We start from the raw sequence: 21,450 nt of genomic DNA on the forward strand, positions 1-21,450 counted from the left end.
TCCATTTCACTGCAAACCAAGGCCATCAGGAGTTAGTTTAGAGTCCCCGGGACTGGAAAATATCCCCCAAAATGCGAAAAATCGAGTCAAAGTTGCTCAAAATCACGATGCGGGTAAGGCGGTCTCGGCTACTCTTTCAGTCTTAAAATGAAGTGGGGCTATATTTCAGCCTAGAAGCTCGACACCGAACGTGCGCTCTTTTTTCCTGTGACCATTGCACTAGAAACTAAGGCCACCAGGAGATAGTTTAGAGTCCCCGGGACTGGAAACTATCCCCCAAGTTTCGGGAAATCGCGCCATAGCTCCTTAAAATCACGATACGCGTACGGCGGTTTCGTCTACTCTTTTAGTGTTAAAATAAAGCGGGGCTATATTTCGGCCAAGAAGCTCGACACCGAGCGTGCGCTCCTTTTATCTGTGTCCATTTCACTGAAAACTAAGGCCATCTGGAGTTAGTTTAGTGTCCACAAGACTTGAAAATATCTCCCAAGTCCCGGCAAATCAAGCCAAACTTGCTCAAAATCACGATGCGCGTAAGGCGGTCTTGGCTACTCTTTCAGTCTTAAAATAAAGTGGGGCTATAATTCAGTCGAGAAGCTCGAAACCGAGCGTGCGCTCCTTTTACCTCTGTCCATTTCACAAAAACTAAGGCCGTTAGGAGTTAGTTTAGAGTCCCCGGGACTGGAAGTTCCGGCAAATTGAGCCAAAGAGGCTCAAAATCACGATGCGCGTAAGGCGGTCTCGGCTACTCTTTCAGTCTTAAAATGAAGTGCGGCTATATGTCGGCCTAGAGGCTCGACATTGAGCGTGCGCTCCTTTTACCTGTGTGCATTTCACTGAAAACTAAGGCCATCAGGAGTTAGTTTAGGGTGGCCTGGTCTGGAAAGTATCGCCCAATTTCCGGCAAATCGAGCTAAAGCTGCTCAAAATCACGATGCGCGTAAGACGGTCTCGGCTACTCTCGACACCGAGCGTGCACTCCTTTTACCTGTGTCCATTTCACTAAAAACTAAGGCCATCAGGAGTTAGTTTAGAGTCCTCGCGACTGGAAAATATCCCCCAAGTTCCGGCAAATCGAGCCAAAGTTGATTAAAATAACAATGCGCGTAAGGCGATCTCGGCTACTCTTTTAGTCTTAAATGAAGTGGGGCTATATTTCGGTCTAGAAGCTCGACACCGAACGTGCGCTCCTTTTACCTGTGTCCATTTCACAGAAAACTAAGGCCATCAGGAGTTAGTTTAGAGTTCTCGAGAGTGGAAAATATCCCCAAAGTTTTGGCAAATCGAGCCATATGTCTCAAAATCACAATGCGCGTAAGGCGGTTTCGTCTACTCTTTCAGTCTGAAAATGAAGTGGGGCTATATTTCGGTCTAGAAGATCGACACCGAGCGTGCAGTCCTTTTACCTGTGTGGATTTCACTGAAAACTAAGGCCATCAGGAGTTAGTGTAGAGTCCCCGGACTGCAAAATATCCCCCAATTTCCGGCAAATCGAGCCAAAGTTGCTTAAAATCACGATGCGCGTTAGGCGGTCTCGCCTACTCTTTCAGTCTTAAAATAAAGTAGCGCTGTATTTCGGCCAAGAAGCTCGACACCGAGCGTGCGCTCTTTTTACCTGTGTCCATTTCACTCAAAAATAAGGCCATTAGGTGTTAGTTTGGAGTCCCTGGGAGTGGAAAATATCCCGTAAGTTTCGAGAAATCAAACCATAGTGGCTCAAAATCACGATCCGCGTAAGGCAGTTTTGTCTACTTTTTCAGTCTTAAAATGAAGTGGGCTATATTTCGAACTAGAAGCTCGACAGCGAGCGTGCGTTCCTTTTTAGAGTCTCGGAGACTGAAAAATGTCCCCCAAATTTCGTTAAATCGAGCCATAGTTGGTTAAAATCACGATACGCTTAAGGCGGTTTCGTCTATTCTTTCATACAGTGGGACCCTATGTCGGCCTGGAAGCTCGACACTGAGCGTGCGCTCTTTTTACCTGTGTCCATTTCACTGAAAAGTAAGGCCATCAAGAGTTAGTTTGAAGTCCCCTGAACTGGATAATATCCCCCAAGGTCCGGGAAATCGAAGCAAACTTGCTGAAAATCACGATGCGCGTAAGGCGGTCTTGGCTGCTCTCTGAACTAAAAATAAAGTGGGTCCATATTTCGGCCTAGAAGCTTGACCCCGACCGTGCGGTCAATTTACCTGTGTCCATTCCACTGAAAACTAAGCCCACAACGAGTTAGTTTAGAGTCCCCGGAACTGGAAAATATCCCCCAAGTTCCGGCAAATCTAGCCAAAGTTGCTCAAAATCACCATGCGCGTAAGGCGGTCTTTGCTACTTTTTTAACTTAAAATAAAGCGGGGCTATATTTCGGCCTAGAAGCCCGACACCGAGCGTTGGCTCCTTTTACCTGTGTCCATTTCACTGAAAACTAAGGCCATCAGGAGTTACTTTAGAGTCCGCGGGATTGGAAAATTTCCCCCAAGTTCCGGCAAATGGAGCCAAAGTTGCTTAAAATCACGATGCGCGTAACGCGATCTCGGCTATATTTCGGCCTAGAAGCTCGACACCGAGTGTGCGCTCCTTTTACCTGTGTCCATTTCACTGAAAACTAAGGCAGTCACGATGTAGTTTAGAGACCCGGGACTGGAAAATATCCCCCAAGTTCCGGCAAATCAAGCCAAAGTGTCTTAAAATCAAGATGCGAGTAAGGCGGACTCGGCTAATCTTTCAGTGTTAAAATGAAGTGGGCCTCTATTTCGGCCTAGAAGCTCGACAGTGAGTGTGCGCTCCTTTTACCTGTGTCAATTTCAATGAAAACTAAGGCCATCAGGAGTTATTTTAGAGTCCCCGAGACTGGAGAATATCACCCAAGTTCCGGCAAGTCGAGCCAAAGTGGCCTAAACTCACGATGCGCGTAAAGCGGTCTCGTCTACTCTTTAAGTCTTAAATCGAAGTGGGGGTATATTTTGGCCTAAAAGTTCGACACCGAGCGTGCGCTCCTTTTACCTGTGTCCATTTCACTAAGAACTAAGGCCTTCAGGAGTTAGTTTAGAGTCCTCGTAACTGGAAAATATCCCCCAAATTCCAGGAAATTGATTAAAAGTTGCTCAAAATCACGATGCACGTAAGTCGGTCTCGGCTACTCTTTCAGTCTATAAATATGAATGGTTTAATGTACTTAACAAATATTCTAACCTTAGGCTAAACGGTACGAGAGAACATGGCTTTTCATGTCTTAAATTGATATATTTGTTTACTGGTTTCGCACAGTGTGCTTAACCGGCTGCTTTCTGTCTTTTCACGCTGTCTTTGGTAAGACTGGGCTTGACTAAATTCTGCTCACAAATTTGAATATTCTGCTTGCCTACAGGACTAAAAGCGCCAAATTTTCGTAGCAGTAAGATTTAAATCAATCATTTAAAAAAGACGACACACCGTTTAAATTTGCAAGACATGTTTCGGATACTCAGTATCCATCTTCAGTTAAAGGATGTTTACAAGTGAGTGACTTTACATAAAGTACCTCACCTCCTATTCCTGGGGAAAGGGCTTGAGGTACTCCCAAAGCGAAAGGGTACAACTCTGCCTAGAGGAATCAGTTGAAAACGCAACAATAACAGGTCATTTTGGATTTGTGTTTGAGGAAAACTCGAGCAGCGAAGTCACATGATTATCGCGACGTCATCGATTTCGAAAAGCTCCGTTTTCAATATGTCTTTCGTCCACACGAAAACGCAGAGCCGGCATTTTCAAGTTCCTATGGTTTAAAGAGCGTTTTCAAAAAGCTACGTTTTCTTGACGGATTAGTGTGGATGGTAGGCCTAACCGTAGAAATAAAGCTGCGTTTTCAAATTTCTTCGGCGTAGCGTGGACGCGGCCTAAGAAAGTAGTAGTTAAAATCCAGAGAATAGAAACATACAGTGAAATACCGTTAATCCAGTCACCAATGGGCCACAAAAATCTGACCTGTTACAAAATCAAACTCGTTATGCTTACCTCCGATCATAAGCTGCGATAGTCATACCCGTGTGCACAAAACTGTCAACCAAAGGCAAGCAAGGGTTAACTCGTCTTGCGCTCAGTTTGGCCGCGCGGCCATTTTGAGCACTGTAAGCTATGCAAAGAGATTGTAACTCCCTGAAAGCTCTGTCACCCTAATCTCCTCTCTTTTCTCCCTCATTCCTCCTCATAATACTGGGTTGTACTTCCCAAAAACAAAATCGCATTGAATAACTGAGACCGTCAATACGCAGATCGAGTCATAAATTTCGTAGCTTCCACGCAACCAGACAAACACAAAACTGACTAAACGAAGTCGAACGATTTTTTTAATACCTGGCCGAATTTGTTTTCGAACACTTTCATGAAAGTTGGAGAATTTTAGCATCTTTTTCAAATTCTTTTTTCTGATTACGCTTTTCGCAACATGATGTACCGGGCTGAGGTTGTCTTCCAATTCACTGCCAATTTTGGCAGCTGCCAATTCACCCGCTAGAAAGAAGTACACTACCAATTCGTTTCTCTTTTTGATTTGGGGATTATATTTCCATGAAATGTTTAAAAGACAGGGTTCTAATATCAAGAGATGAAATATGCATTCGAAAAGCATTCAGTATTATAAAATTTGCAAAATAGTGATAGCATTCTGTTCTTAAAAAGTTATTGACATGCGACACCCATGATTATGCGTGCTTCTTAGGAAGTCTTGGTGCGTGAACCATCTTACATTTGTGTTGTTTAGTTGCGCATGTGCGCAAATGTTATTTTCCGGTGTCGTACGTGATTACCGCAGTGTTGAATTGGCAGTGTTATTCTAGCAGGTGAATTGGCAGCAGGCGAATGGCACCTAACCGTTTGGCCCCATCCGGAAGTCGAAAACACTGTCTCTCTGTCATTCTTTAAGCGTGAATGGGGGTTAAGGTGGCTCAAAACAATTTCCAGGCAGTTAGATTTTGATGGCTCATTATAACCACTCTTTATCACTTGATGCTACAGACATGGTATCAAAAAACTACCCAGACATTGGTGAACACGTTATCATTTTTGTGACACAATAGGTTACCATAGTAACCAAAAATACCCTTAATTACAGCTTTAGCGGCTTATAATTCAAAAACGGAACGGTGAAAATTTTTTATATTATAAAATTTCAATAAGCATGATAAGACGCAACTTTTGGCAAAGTTTAACAAAAATCTGTACATGAGGTTCAGAGCTCCGTTGAATTTTCAAACTTGTGATAGAGAGTGGTTATAATGACCCATCAAAATCTAACGGCTGGAAATTGTTTTGAGCCACCTTAATCGACTTCTGGTTGGGGGCTAACCGACTAGGTGCTAATCGATTTGGGGACTAAACGGCCAATAACCCTTCAGCCAGGTGGTAAACCATTACTACGGGTCACCCAAGCGTAATAAACAGTAGGATTTTGTATGGAGAACTATGGCCGAAATATAAGAGTTCGTATGAAGATTTTGAGATGACATTGAAATTGATCAATGTATGAGTAATTCCCCGAAAAAAAACTCTAAAATATTCAATGGTGTTACTTCTTATCATCTACGTATACCAACAGCATTTTCGTTTGCGGTCCCTTGCATCACTTGTATTTACAAAGAAAGTTGGATTGTTGTTCAGTTTTTTGAGGTGAGTACTTGGAGGAAGGAGTCCCGTGTAAAACAGTGACGGGGCTTCTCAGGGATTCTTTTTTCGTAAAATTGAAGGGGACACTTAATGGAAAATGGAAACTCATTTTCAGGGCTTGTAGGTTTCAACGGTTACTTTTGAGGGCTTTTTTTTTTTAACAACGCACGCCACCATTTGGAATCTTAATTTGCAGTAATAATTCATTACCGATAGTTACTCAACAGTAAATACGTTGATTTATTTCACATTCAAAGAAGATACCAGTGATATTGATTTTTTACAAATCTTCACATATGTATCCACGTGGTTCTCTTAGCATTTGAGCCTTATATTTACGATCACATCTGACATTATTAAAGCGCCCGTATCTACTTAGATAGTAAGAATTGATTTCAGCACAATCTTCAGAAGCGGTGTTAGAGGGCTCGGCATACTGCCAGCGGCTGTCAGATGTGGCCACAGTCACACCAGGCCCTCCAGCCTCGATCCATTTCCACTTTCCACTTTCTTTACGTAGACCAATGTAATAGTGAGTGTAACTTCCGGTCTCCTTGGCTTTTTCTGTGAGGAAGCCTTTCACTGTGTTCCACTCCTTGGTAGTTTCCATGGTTACCAGGTGAGCCATCATGCCACGGCACGAGTCCTGGGCCTCGTCCCATGTAACGTCGACGTCATGGAAAGTATAGCAGCCTTTCCTTGTCATGCTGCTACTTGAACCTTCTGCAAGTGAAATATTTAACCACGTAGACATATTAGAAATAACAAACAATCAGGTATTTAGCGCACGCAGACTGGGTTCTGCGCGCGAGCTCGATCGTATAGGTCCGCAATGCGTACATGCCAAAAAATTAGAAGCTGAGAAACCTGGCACTGTACAAATAACAATAGAATAATACTAGTAATAATAAATAATAAAAGTTTATTAGCATTCCACTGAGCGTGGATCGTCTATGCTATACAAAAACGCGAAGAACGAGAAAGCGCCTTTGGAAAGGGCTTGATCTCGTAAACCGCAAACCGCAAATACCATGGACGCTCGCACAGTGCGAAATTAAACCAGACAATCACGTACGAAGGCCCTACGAAGGAGGTCTCTCTGTTTATGACGTGACGCTAACTTGCTCTTGACCCTCTGGAATTCTCCGGCCATGATTTATGTAACATGCGAGCGATGTTCACAGCTATTCACGGGCTTACACCGACCAGGCTCAAACCCGACACAGCTCGATCTGAAGTTCAAAGCGTTGCTCATTTCACAAATCAGTAAGGTGAAATGAGAAACTCTCAACCATTTAATCAGTAGAGACAAAATAAGAAAGAACATTATAATGAACTCTAATATGTCCAGGATTGAACGCTAATGAGATTCAAACTCCTTATGATAAGCAGCACGAGGTATCCCCATTGGTAAAAAGTCACCAAAACAAACACAATTCTGTCAAATATGAAGTAATATGAAAATGTCAAATAACCCTGCTAAATATGAAGTGCTAATTGAACAATATTTGCAATCAATCCTGGACATAAGTGAATTTATTATCCAACTGCAGCGAATACCGTCCAAATAACAGTACAAATATACAGCGATATTGTACAGTTATTTGTACAGTAGAACACCTGTTTGCAGTACAGGTCTGCGCGCGCACGCAAAAATGTCACACTCTCCCTCTTTCATTGATAAATTTATTGACTACAGCAATTGGATAATAATTCTCTTATTAGATGTTTTGATGTGTAGTATCGCTTTATATTTTTATTCGTTGTTTGTATTTTGACTCGCCCTACGGGCTCGTCAAAATACGGCACAACTCGTAAAAATATACCGCGATACTACACACCAAAACATCTAATAAGATATATTATTATATGGCTTTGGCTTGTGGCCGATATAACGCGCGCTCTGATTGGTTAATTGTCACTGAATTGTAGGGCATTATTCTCCCGTAATGCCCCGGGCCGATTACGGATTATGCAAATTAGGAAGAGCCCGGCTCGGAAAATTCAAGCGGATTGAAACGATGAAAGCCGATTAAAAACAGTAAGAGAGGTAAATTTAATTCCGAGTAGCTAAAAGTTTAGGGATTTTTCCTTACTAAAATTCATATAGAAGTCGTTTTTGACTTACCGGTAACCTTGGCGAGCACTAGTGAAAAGCAATCAAAATTTGCCGAGTGTTGAGTAAAGCTAAAATCGCTAAATGAAAAACACCATCGGCAGATGAGTCACGTATCCTGAGCAGAAAACCACGAAGAAACTTATAAGTTATCATCTTAGTCACAATAATTACCGAAATATTGAACTCCGTTTCAGTTCTCATCAAATAGATTCCCTCGCTTCAACACAAGAGAGTGAAAATCAGCTTCCAGGATCATCAGATGTCAACAATCGGGCGGTTTCTGTCGGTAGCAGTATTTCTGATACCTGCAGGAAGTTTTAGACGTTCACAAAGCTTGAAAAGTTAATCCATAAATCCCAGAATGAAGAAGGCCAAGATATGTTGTCGAAAGCGAATGCGAAGATCGAGTTATTCTGAGCAGTGCATTCTGAAGCATTAGTATTTTGTTTCACCGAAAGGCCGTTGGTTTGGACTATTTTGAAGCACTTTCTGTCTTTTCCATGTGCGTTGACGTTTTGCCACAAAAGTTGGAAAACCTCTCCCATCAAGTTGTGGCACCACGATACTAAAATACCTTTTTGAGGCTGGGACAATCATTTCTCCCGTGAGGAAATGTGCACTTTTAACGGAAGACGTAATACAGTGGTGAAGTTCACTGACTGTGTAGTTTTGCCCTGGGTTTGAGACGATGAATGAATCGGTAAACGCGCGCATCGCCGGATGTAAATTGACGACTTCCGCTCGAATAATTTTTTCTTTCCTTTAATTCATGAGCCATATAATAAACAACTTAATAACCTCGACCGTTCGGTCGTTACGGGAAAATCTCAAACCTCGGCCTACCGTATTGACCTCGCTGTCGCTCGGTCAATACGGCAAGACCTCAGTTTGAGATTTTCCCGTAACGACCTCACTCTCGGTTATTAAGTAGTTATGAACTTGAATAGAATCACTGAATTCAAAGCGCTAATCGTTATTTCTTTATTTGTAGGCCACTTAGTCCCTCATAAGTAGCTCTTCTCCTTAACTCCTTTCTGGTTCCCCACCTGTACCGAAAGTTAACTAATTTTGTAAATATGTGGCCAACTAGAAAATCGAATGATTTACTTGACCCCCATACTCTAACGTTAATATTTATCAACCGAAAAGGTATACTGAAAACATAAAAAAGCTGCAATTTTTGATTGCCTAAAAGGCAATGTTTGTAGTCCTTTTAAAAATTATTTTAATTTTTTAACCCACGATTTTAATACGAGGAACAGCGGGACCACCATTGCTCTGCCAAAAGTGAAACTTGACTTTGCTCGAAAAAGTTTTTACTTTTTAGGCGCTTCAGCTTTTAATTCTTTACCTTTAAAAATCAAGCAAATTAGCAGTAGGGTACTCTTTAGGGAGTCTTTAGATCAGTTTATGTATAGTGTAGTTAATAATTTACGAAGTCATTCTTAACTTATTTTAACTTTTATCCTTATATTATGTTATTTAGACAGGACCCCTTTGATAACAGCGCTGTTGCACTGAAGGGCTACCTCTATAAATATTCGTTATTATTATTATTATTATTATTATTATTATTATTATTATTATTATTATTATCGTCCTCACGTAATGTTTGCTTAGAGTCCTTAGGGCCGAGACCAAACCATGGTCCTGGGGCACTAGGGGATAGCCAGTTTTTAGCTTGATAGCACCCTCCTCAAAATGTGTGCTGTACCTAGCAAGGTTATCTTTTGTAGTTCACTAATGCTTAATTGGCCGGGAATTCTTCCAAGATACGTTTCTAGTCCCTTTTTGATAGCTCCAAGTGCTCCAATGATACCTGGTATCGTTTCCGTTCTCATGCCCCACATTCGGCTTGTTTCGATTTCCAAGTCCTTATATTTGGATAGTTTTTCACTGACTTTCACGGATGTGTTTCTGTCTGATGGTACTGCCATGTCAATAAATTTACAGGTTTTCGTTTTGTGGTCTTTAATCACTATATCGGGTCTGTTGGCTGTTATTTTCCTGTCTGTGTGTATTGGCATGTCCCATAATATCGTTATTATTATTATTATTATTATTATTATTATTATTATTATTATTATTATTATTAATGGTAATAGGACTGAGTGGAGTCCAATTCGGTCTGTAATCATACGAGTGATTAACAAAATCGGACGACCGCGAAGCGGAAGTCCGATTTGTTAATCACGAGTATGATTACAGACTGAATTGGACGACACGATGTCTTGTTACCAATTAATCAAAACTCTGACAAAATTCGAGAAACGAACAAACCATCGATTGATCACTGAACGATTAAACGTCGTTATGAATGCCGAAAAACACAGCAGTTTACTCAACAAAGTGCACCGCAACGGCGCGCGCAAAATGACGCGTACTGTCCAATTACAAGCATGACGTGTACACTGTCCAATTAATGCTCAAATCGGGCTGCTGATAGCCAATCACGTTCGAGAATTTTGTTATAGTTTTGATTATTATTATTATTATTATTATTATTATTATTATTATTGAAATGTAACTTGTGAGGATGTAAAAAATGTTATGTTCTGTTATTTTGTATTGTGTTGTGTTGTGTTATCTTATGTTCTCACAAAGTAATAAAGAGCAATGAGAAATTCCAAACCTTTTGATTGATGCGAAATAAGAAAGAGGATCATGATGAACTTGAATACAACCACTGACTTCATCTTCAGCCTGAAAAAAAATACAAACTAGAAACATTAAAATGGTTGCATCTAAATCAACAATAAAATTTTCTTTTAACTAGAAATTTTCAATCTCCATCATGTTCAGCAGAAACTCTCAAGTCATTAACAGTCAATTTGGCAGTGTTTAAACTTAAACTTTGAGGGCAACTGCGAGATAAGTCCCTAAACAGTAGTTTTTATGAGCAGTACAGTGGTTTTACACGAGCAACATCAATCCTGGTATATTTCTCAGCCGTTCAATTTGAAATACGAAGCAAAATTACGAAAATTCTGCAGATTTCGGTGAACTCGTGTTACGAGGGCTAATATTGATTATTATTTATATTTTGAACTGAATGATGCCTTTGCATTTCCAATGGAGCAAATTCTCAAAATGAGATTATCAATAATCAGAGTTGACTGGGAGATCTACTGTTGGCCAGCGGATGATCGCTGCGGGCATGCGTAGTTGTGCCATTGCTATGCAGTTTCGCCCTCGTGGTTTTGCTCTGCCTTGCTTTGTCGCTTTGCCTTTGGTTTGCTCCATCCCACCGGCCTCTTGGTTCATGGTGGGCCCTTGAGTCTAGGTAAGTATACTTATTCTCCACTGGGAATTCAGTGTGACAGGTGCCAGGGGGAGGTGACCCGTGGGAGGTTGTCATGGTTACCCCCCTTTATTTGCGTTTTGCCCACACTTGCTCATTGCCTGCTTTTCTGTCAATTGGCAGCTACCCTCCATTTCGAATATTGCTTATCGACAAGTTAACCAACAGAAACAATACATAGGTAATTACAAGCCGATCCTTAAGTAAAATACAAATTCACGTTTGTTTTGGAAGCTCTGCCCTGGGCGTCGCCTTCCTCATTCCGCGGTTGAATTCGAAATCAAAACACTATAACGTATAAGATTATAACTTACTCTGGAAGAATTGATGTTGAAAATTGAGTCAAAGTTTGATCAAAGGACAAAGTCTTCTGAAGAAATATTCCAACGGTCTCCAACCTTAGACGGACAATGGTAAGGGCTTCGAGATAAGGGCTTCTTATGTCTTAGGCTCTTGACTTGTTTACTGCAGGTGGGGCTTTTGTTGACTGGTTTTGCACGCTTTGGCGGGTTTCTGTGATTAGGACATTATTAGGCCTGAATCAGAATTCTGCTGACAAATTGGCACATTCTGCCGGCTGGTAGTGCTTGTAAAATGGTGTAATCCCAGGTTGTAGTGAACAGGGGGAGAGGCTGATAGTCCTTTATGAAAACTACGTGAAAAGGAATGGTTTAATGTCGTAAACAAGTCTGCTAACCTTACGCTAAACGATATAAGAAAACATGGTTTTTCATGTCTTAAGTACATATATTTGTTACCTGGTTTTGCACAGTGTGCTTAACCTGCTGGTTTCTGTCTTTTCACGCTGTCTGAGGTAAGACTAGGGTTGAATAAATTCTGCTCACAAATTAGAATATTCTGCTTGCCTGCGGAACTAAAATTGGTCTATTCCTGGGAAAAGGGGGTGAGGTACTCCCAAAGCGAAAGGGTACGACTTTGCCCAGAAGAATCAGTTGAAAACGCAACAATCACAGGTCATTTTGGATTTGTGTTTGAGGAAAACTCGGGCAACAAAGTCACATAATTATCGTGACGTCATCGATTTCTTAAAGCTCCGTTTTTAAAATGTTTTCCATTCACACGAAAACGCAAAGCCGGCGTTTTCAAATTCCTACGGTTTGAAGAGCGTTTTCAAAAAGCTCTGTTTCCGTGACGGATTAGTGTGGACTGTGGGCCTAACCTTAGAAATAAAGCTGCGTTTTCAAATTTCTCCGGCGTAGCGTGGACGCAGCCTAGGAAGTCTAAGAAAGTAGTAGTTAAAATCCAGAGAATAGAAACAGACAGTGAAATCCCGTTAATCCAGTCAACAATGGGCCACAAAAATCTGGCCGCAATATTAACGGAGTGACGCGGGGTGGCCGTATTGAAAGGGCTTCTTTAAATAAGATGATGACCGACTGAGTTTTTGTTCGGACCAGAATACAGTGGGGTGGCCGTAAAGCGAGTTTCCACTGGGCAAGTGATCATATAATATATTTTTCTTCAAATGTGTTAATATATTTTCATTTCTAGCCCACATATGGAACGGGAAATCAAACACGATTTAAGAGTGACTATTTTAACGTTAAGAAAATTGAAATTTGTCATTAATTACTAAGTGAATGCATTTTTAAAGAGTTTAAAATGCTTATATAAACGGTTTGTCCACTTAACAAATTACGTGCTTCAGTAGCTCGTCTTGCCTAATACTGGAAAAATTCTGCCGGCAGAATTTTGCTCACTCCCGGAAATTTTTACGGCACTCTTCTTGAAACATTTTACTAGCTAGATACACAAACATTAGAGAAGGCCTTCATATTACCCATGTTAACTAAAGCTTCTCAAGAGGTGATTGATCATAGAAATGAAAAAAAAATTTCTGAGAATTATACCTTGATGCCGACCGAGTGCACCAACCATGCACTCACTATCTACCACAAAAATGCCGGTTAAAATCTACACGCCATTTCAGACAGAAACAGCTTAAAACCCTAATCTTTGGCTTCTGAGAGTACCTGACCCCCTTTCCACGGTAATAGACTATTTGTAGTCCTGTTGGAAAGCATAATATTCCAATCTGTGAACAGAATTTATTCAACCCTAGCCTTGCCCAGACAGCACAAAAAGACAGAAACCTGGTAAGCATACTCTGCAAACCCGTAAACAGTATGTCATCAGAAAACAATTTTATGAACTCAAGACATAAAAAGACATGATTTTGTTAGTACGTTATAGTCTTTTTCCAATCATAAATCAGGTGACAAAGCGTTGAATCTTCTCGTCAAGTAAGTCAAAATCTCAATTACAAGAATACCTATAGGAAATGTACCAAGGTTTCTCTCCAATAGAGGAAAACCTAGTGCTGGTTATGAAACAGCTTGTTTTGCGAAGTTCTCTTTGTACTTGTTGTCGTAGTTTGCTTAAGCTCTCGATCAACGACGTTAAGGTCTTGTTAATACAAATTCATTTAACATGGATCCATCCTTGGTGTAGTTAGGCTCCTTAGCAGTCGTTGATATTAACACTGTTTACCGGAGTAACAATGCATGCCTGGTGAACTCCGGGATTTGGACAACTGGCAAAAACACTTTAATTGGGACTCGCAGCCACCTCGATTATGTCTGGTAATGTCTTATTTCTAACTTTATCATATTCAGGTTGAAGATGAAGTCGATGATTCTCTTCAAGTTCATTATGGTGCCCTTCGTTATCTTGCATCTATCAAAAGGTTGGGATTTCCTAGTTGCTCTTAGAACAATGATTTGAGATGGTAACCCATAGCTTTAGATATGGTATACCCACAGCATAGACATTTTTAGAACCTCTTATTTGTCGATGTATTCGTATAGAGCGGTTTTTAATTAAGTGCCGGAAACAATCAGGCAATCAGTTTGGTCTTACTACGGTTTGAGATTGGCTGAGTAGTCTGATTAGTAAGTAGTTGGTTTGGTTTTGGTTTTACAACACTCAATTGAAATCCTTTCTAATGGAAGAGTTATGACCCTATTAAATCAGTTGAAATTTGGAGTGTAAAATTAAATCGATACTTGTATTTTTCACGATCTCTGTCCTTGTTGCGCCGGTTTAGAAGAGAGTTCCAGCCCCTGAGTATATTGATAATTTGCAAATCGTGAACTGACCATCCATGTAAGATTTTGGTCCAACAAAATCTATTTGAAACAAATATTATTAAAAAGGAAGGCTATTACTGGAACACGATTATCATTTGAAGTTGATAAATGTAAATGGTTAAATATTTCAGCCGCGGAAGGTTCAAGTAGCAGCAGCACAAGGAAAGGCTGCTACACTTTCCATGACGTCGACAGTTCATGGAAAGGGGCCCGTGACGCGTGTCGAAACAGGGGAGCTCATTTGGTTACCATGGAAACAACCAAGGAGTGGAACACAGTGAAAGGCTTCCTCACAGAAAAAGCCAAGGAGACCGGAAGTTACACTCACTATTACATTGGACTCCGTAGAGAAAATGGAACGTGGAAATGGACGGAGGCTGGAGCGCCTCGTGTCACTGTGGCCAGAGATGACAGCCGCTGGCAGTATGCCGAGCCCTCTAACACCGCTTCCGAAGATTGTGCTGAAATCAATTCTTACTATCTAAGTAGATACGGGCGCTTTAATAATGTCAGATGTGATCGTAAATATAAGGCTCAAATGCTAAGAGAACCACGTGGATACATATGTGAAGATTTGTAAAGAATCAATATCACTGGTATCTTCTTTGAATGTGAAATAAATCAACGGATTTACTGTTGAGTAACCATTGGTAATGAATTATTATTGTCGATTAAGATTCCAAATGACGGTGTGAGTTGTAAAAAAAGAAGCCCTCAAAACCAAACGTTAGAACCTTCAAGCCTGATGTCACTGTGGCCACAGATGACAGCCACTGGCAGAGCGCTCAGCCTTCTGGCGACCCCGACGAAGAGTGAGTTGAAATTAATTCTTGCTATCTAAGAAAATAAGGGCGCTTTAATAATGTCGAGTGCAATTTTAAATATAAGGCTACAGGTAACAATAATAATAATAATAATAATAATAATAATAATAATAATAATAGTAATCAATATTTAAACAGGGTGACCCCTTCAGTCGCAGGACTGGTATCAACGGGGGCCCTGTATAACGTAAAATAAAAAGAGTATGAACACAGAACCACTTGGATACATACGTGAAGATTTGTAAAGAATCAATATCTTTGTCATCTTCTTTGAATGTGAAATAAATCAACGGATTTACTGTTGAATAACTATCCGTAATGAATTTTTATTGAAAATTAAGATTCCAAATTATGGCGTGCGTGGTAATAAAAGAATTAAGTTCCAGGAAAGTCCTAAAAAGCAGCCTTTAAAAAATCCTTAAAAAAAGTTTCTGGTCCCCCTTTGTGTCCCCTTCAATTTTACAAAAAAGAGAATCCTCGAGAATCCCCGTCACTATTTTACAAGACCTCAAAAAACTGGACAACAGGCAAAAAAAATGTCATCGTAAACTATGTCTACAAGACTTTACTGAATGGTTTTCTGGTCTTGAAATGAATCTTATAACGTCTAATTACCTCGAGTGAAAATCTCAGAGAAATCGCTCCATTTGATTTTCAGAAACATTGGCTTGAAGATCATCTGGTGTGGGTTCTAATTTTGCTTTTTATCCAAACCTGCCCCTACAATTGTTAATGGGGTATGACGTCATAACGTTGCTATGGTAACTCAAATGTTGGTAAAACGCACCTCATTTGAATCTTTCATCTTTCTCCAGTTCACCAATAACGTTCGATATTCTGTTGGATTGATAATGGTGGTGCTCTGGTCGCCCAAAGTTGAACAGTATCGTTACTCAAAAATCCGATCGTGCCACCTAAAGGACGTTCGCGCGAAAATGTTCCAGTCGATTGTTTTTTCTTTAAAGTTTTACTGCCGTCAGATGTTGAGTTACTTGTGTCAGAAATGCAAAAAAATTGGGGGTCACCGACTTCGTTTCAGAGAAAGAAAACTACCCTGATAGAAACTACCCTGATTTTGAAAAGTTGGCGCACGTAATTCAGCATGGTCTACTGGGGTTTATAGTTAACAATTATTCACTGAAGTGGAGGTAAATATCCATCACTTTCACCGACACTGAGGTGAATAATTGTTTTAGTGTAAACCACACAAGCTGAATAATTAGCGCACCAAAACTTTATTTTATGTGTGACAAGCGGTCGGAAATTTTAAAATCTCTCGCGCCGGCTGCTCAGAGGTGAATAGTACTTGCTAATCACCTTGGAGTTAACCAATCAGAGCGCGCGAAAAGCACTATTCACTTGTGTGGTATATACTAATTAAAAATATCGAAGGTGAGTCAACGGAGGCAAACGATCTTAGTCAGTATAAGTGGGTCTGTTGTGTAAATAATTCCATGTTACCAATGTTACCAACGTTTTCACAAAACTTAATCCTTCAAGAGGCATTTGAAACCGTCGCGCAGATAAACGAACAGCTATAAAGAACGGAATTCGACGGTGCATTTTGCAAACAATTCAAACTTTTTGTACATAGATTTTCTCATTTTTTCACTAAACGTAGAAAATCGGTATGTAAAGATAATGATCCATCAAAAGAAAAATAGGAACCATCGAACGTCCAAGATCGTTGAATTCAGGCAAAGCTATAGCACTGGCCATCTGCCCTATCATTGTTCATTTTCGAAGAAAAATATTTCAACGCTCGGTTTCGAGCTTCTACGCCGAAATATAGCCCCACGTCATTTTATTTTAAGACTGATAGAGTAGCCGAGACCGCCTTACGCGCATCGTGATTTTGACCAACTTTGGCTCGATTTCCCGGAACTTGGGGGATATTTTCCAGTCCCAGGGACTCTAAACTAACTCCTGATGACCTTAGTTTTCAGTCAAATAAACAGAGGAAAAATATTTGAACGCTCAGTTTCCAGCTTCTAGGCCGAAATATAGCCCCACGTCATTTTATTTTAAGACTGATAGAGTAGCCGACACCGCCTTACGCGCATCGTGATTTTGACCAACTTTGGCTCGATTTCCCGGAACTTGGGGGATATTTTCCAGTCCCAGGGACTCTAAACTAACTCCTGATGACCTTAGTTTTCAGTCAAATAAACAGAGGAAAAATATTTGAACGCTCAGTTTCCAGCTTCTAGGCCGAAATATAGCCCCACCTCATTTTAAGACTGATAGAGTAGCCGAGACCGCCTTACGCGCTTCATGATTTTGACCAATTTTGCCTCGATTTGCCAGAACGTGGGGAATATTTTCCAGTCCCAGGGACTCTAAACTAACTCGTGGTGGCCTTGGTTTTCAGTGAAATGGACAGAGGAAAAATATTTGAACGCTAGGTTTCGAGCTTCTAGGCCGAAATATAGCCCCACTTCATTTTAACACTAATAGAGTGGCCGAAACAGCCTTTCGAACATAGTGATTTTGACCAACTTTGGCTCGATTTGCCGGAGCTTGGGGGATATTTTCCAGTCCCAGGAACTCTAAACTAACCGGTGATGGCCTTGTTTTTCAGTGAAATGGACAGAGGAAAAATATTTGAACGCTCGGTTTCGAGCTTCTAGGCCGAAATATAACCCCACTTCATTTTAAGACTAATAGAGTAGCCGAGACCGCCTTACGCGCATCGTGATTTTGACCAACTTTGGCTCGAGTTGCCGGAGCTTGGCGGATATTTTCCAGTCCCAGGGACTCTAAACAAGCTGGTGATGCCCTTGGTTTTAAGTGAAAGGGACACAGGAAAAATATTTGAACGCTTGGTTTCGTGTTTCTAGGCCGAAATGTAGCCCCACTTCATTTTAAGACTCATAGAGTAGCCGAGACCGCCTTAGGCGCATCGTGATTTTGACCAACCTTAGCTCGAGGTGCCGGAACTTGGGGGATATTTTCCTGTCCCAGGGACTGTAAACTAACCGGTGATGGCCTTGGTTTTCAGCGAAATGGACAGATAAAAAATATTTGAACGTTCGGTTTCGAGCTTCTAGGCCGAAATATAGTCCCACTTCATTTTAAGACTGATAGAGGAGCCGAGACCGCCCTACGCGCATCGTGATTTTCACCAACTTTGGCTCGATTTGCCGGAACTTGGGGGATATTTTCCAGTCCCAGGGACTCTAAACTAACTGGTCATGGTCTTGGTTTTCAGCGAAATAGACAAATGAAAAATATTTGAACGCTCGGTTTTGAACTTCTAGGCCGAAATATAGCCCCACTTCATTTTAAGACTGATAGAGTAGCCGAGACCGCCTTACGCGCATCGGGATTTTGACCAACTTTGGCTCGATTTTCCTGAACTTGAGGGATATTTTCCAGTCCCAGAGACTCTAAACTAGCTGGTGATGGCCTTGGTTTTCAGTAAAATGGACAGAGGAAAAATATTTGGACGCTAGGTTTCGAGCTTCTAGGCCGAAATATAGGTCCACTTCATTTTAACACTAATAGAGTGGCCGAGACCGCCTTTCGAGTATAGTGATTTTGACCAACTTTAGCTCGATTTGCCGGAACTTGGGGGATATTTTCCAGTCCCAGGGACTCTAAACTAACCGGTGATGGCCTTGTTTTTCAGTGAAATGGACAGCAAAAATATTTGAACGCTCGGTTTCGAGCTTCTAAGCCGAACTATAGCCCCACTTCATTTTAAAACTTATAGAGTACCCGGGACCGCCTTACACGCATCGTGATTTTGACCAACTTTGGCTTGATTTGCCGGAACTTGCGGGATATTTTCCAGTCCCGGGGACTCTAAACTAACTGGTGATGGTCTTGGTTTTCAGTGAAATGGACACACGAAAAATATTTAAACTCTCGGTTTCGAGCTTCTAGGTCGAAATATAGCCCCACTTCATTTCAAGACTGATAGAGTAGCCAAGACCGCCTTACGCGCATCGTGATTTTGACCAATTTTGGCTCGATCTGCCGGAACTTGGGGGATATTTTCCAGTCCCAGGGACTCTAAACTAACTGGTGATGGCCTTGGTTTTCAGCGAAATGGACACAGGAAAAATGTTTGAACGCTCGGTTTCGAGCTTCTACGCCGAAATATAGCCCCACTTCATTTTAAAACTGATAGAGTAGCCGAGACCGCCTTACGCGCATCGTGATTTTGACAAACTTTGGCTCGAGTTGCCGGAACTTGGGGGATATTTTCCAGTCCCAGGGACTCTAAAATAACTGCTATGGCCTTGCCTTTCAGTGAAATGGACAGAGGTAAAATATTTGAATGCTTGGTTTCGTGTTTCTAGGTTAAAATGTAGCCCCACTTCATTTTAAGACTAATAGAGGAGCCGAGACCGCCATAGGCGCATCGTGATTTTGACCAACCTTAGCTCGAGTCGCCGGAACTTGGAGGATATTTTCCAGTCCTAGGGACTCTAAACTAACCGGTGATGGCCTTGGTTTTCAGCGAAATCGACAGAGCAAAAATATTTGAACGCTCGGTTTTAAGCTTTTAGGCGGAAATATAGTTCCACTTCATTTTGAGACTGACAGAGTAACCGAGACCGGCTTACGCGCACTGTGATTTTGACCAGCTTTGGCTCGATTTGCCGGAACTTGGGGGATATTTTCCAGTCCCAGGGACTCTAAACTAACTGGTGATTACCTTGATTTTAAGTGAAGTGGACGGAGGAAAAATATTTGAACGCTCGCTTTTAAGCTTTTAGGCGGAAATATAGCCCCACTTCATTTTAAGACTGACAGAGTAACCGAGACCGGCTTACGCGCACTGTGATTTTGACCAGCTTTGGCTCGATTTGCCGGAACTTGGGGGACATTTTCAGTCCCAGGGACTCTAAACTAACTGGTGATTACCTTGATTTTATGTGAAGTGGACGGAGGAAAAATATTTGAACGCTCGGTTTTAAGCTTTTAGGCGGAAATATAGCCCCACTTCATTTTGAGACTGACAGAGTAACCGAGACCGGCTTACGCGCACTGTGATTTTGACCAGCTTTGGCTCGATTTGCCAGAACTTGGGGGATATTTTCAGTCCCAGGGACTCTAAACTAACTGGTGATTACCTTGATTTTAAGTGAAGTGGACGGAGGAAAAATATTTGAACGCTCGCTTTTAAGCTTTTAGGCGGAAATATAGCCCCACTTCATTTTAAGACTGACAGAGTAACCGAGACCGGCTTCCGCGCACTGTGATTTTGACCAGCTTTGGCTCGATTTGCCGGAACTTTGTGGATATTTTGCAGTCCCAGGGACTCGAAACTAACTGGTGATGGGCTTGATTTTAAGTGAAATGGACAGAGCAAAAATATTTGAACGCTCTGTTTCTCGCTTCGAGGCCGAAATATAGTCCCACTTCATTTTAAGACTTATAGTGTAGCTGAGACCGCCTTACGCGCATCGTGATCTTGACCAACTTTAGCTCGATTTGCCGGAACTTGGGGGATATTTCCCAGTCCCAGGGAGTCTAATCTAACTAGTGATGGCCTTGGTTTTCAGTGAAGTGGACAGAGGAAAAATATTTGAACGCTCGGTTTTGAGCTTTTAGGTAGAAATATAGCCCCACTTCTTTTTAAGACTAATAGAGTAGCCGAGACCTCCTTACGCGCATCGTGATTTTGACCAACTTTGGCTCGACTTGCCGGAACTTGGGGGATATTTTCCAGTCCCAGGGACTCTAAACTAACTGGTGATCGTCTTGGTTTTCAGTGAAATGGAAAAACGAAAAATATTTGAACGTTCGGTTTCGAGCTTCAAGGCCGAACTATAGCCCCACTTCATTTTGAGACTGATAGAGTAGACGAGACCGCCTTACGCGCATCGTGATTTTGACAAATTACGGCTCGATTTCCCGGAACTTGGGGGATATTTTCCAGTCCCGGGGAATCTAAAGTAACTGGTGATGGTCTTGGTTTTCAGTGAAATGGACACAGGAAAAATATTTGAACGCTCGGTTTCGAGCTTCTAGGCCGAAATATAGTCCCACTTCATTTTAAGACTGATAGAGTAGCCGAAACCGCCTTAGGCGCATCGTGATTTTGACCAACCTTAGCTCGAGTTGCCGGAACTTGGGGGATATTTTCCAGTCCCAGGGACTCTAAACTAACCGCTGATGGCCTTGGTTTTCAGCGAAATGGACAGATAAAAAATATTTGAACGTTCGGTTTCGAGCTTCTAGGCCGAAATATAGCCCCACTTCATTTTAACACTAATAGAGTGGCCAAAACCGCCTTTCGCGCATAGTGATTTTGACCAACTTTGGCTCGATTTCCTGGAGCTTGGGGGATATTTTCCAGTTGCAGGGACTCTAAAGTAACCGGTGATGGCCTTGGTTTTCAGTGAAATGGACAGAGGAAAAATATTTCAACGCTTGGTTTCGAGCTTCTAAGCCGAAATATAGCCCCACTTCATTTTAAAACTTATAGAGTAGCCGAGACCGCCTTAC

General features: G+C 41.5%; 2 protein-coding genes across 2 annotated transcripts; one reads left to right on the top strand and one right to left on the bottom strand.

Annotated features, from left to right (window-relative positions):
* Window positions 1-5,096: 5,096 nt before the first annotated feature.
* On the bottom strand, window positions 5,097-6,397 carry LOC145468504 (E-selectin-like). The gene has a single exon (XM_081452243.1). The coding sequence runs from the start codon at window positions 6,386-6,388 to the stop codon at window positions 5,915-5,917; it is 474 nt and encodes a 157-aa protein (XP_081308369.1). The 5' UTR covers window positions 6,389-6,397; the 3' UTR covers window positions 5,097-5,914.
* Window positions 6,398-13,697: 7,300 nt separating this feature from the next.
* Window positions 13,698-14,744, top strand: LOC145468702 (E-selectin-like). The gene is made up of 2 exons (XM_081452406.1): window positions 13,698-13,761; window positions 14,296-14,744. The coding sequence occupies exons 1-2, from the start codon at window positions 13,698-13,700 to the stop codon at window positions 14,742-14,744; spliced, it is 513 nt and encodes a 170-aa protein (XP_081308532.1).
* Window positions 14,745-21,450: the final 6,706 nt, after the last annotated feature.

The sequence above is a fragment of the Orbicella franksi genome, chromosome 14, assembly GCF_964199315.1.
Source record: "Orbicella franksi chromosome 14, jaOrbFran1.1, whole genome shotgun sequence".
In the NCBI taxonomy this organism is placed as follows: Eukaryota; Metazoa; Cnidaria; class Anthozoa; order Scleractinia; family Merulinidae; genus Orbicella; species Orbicella franksi.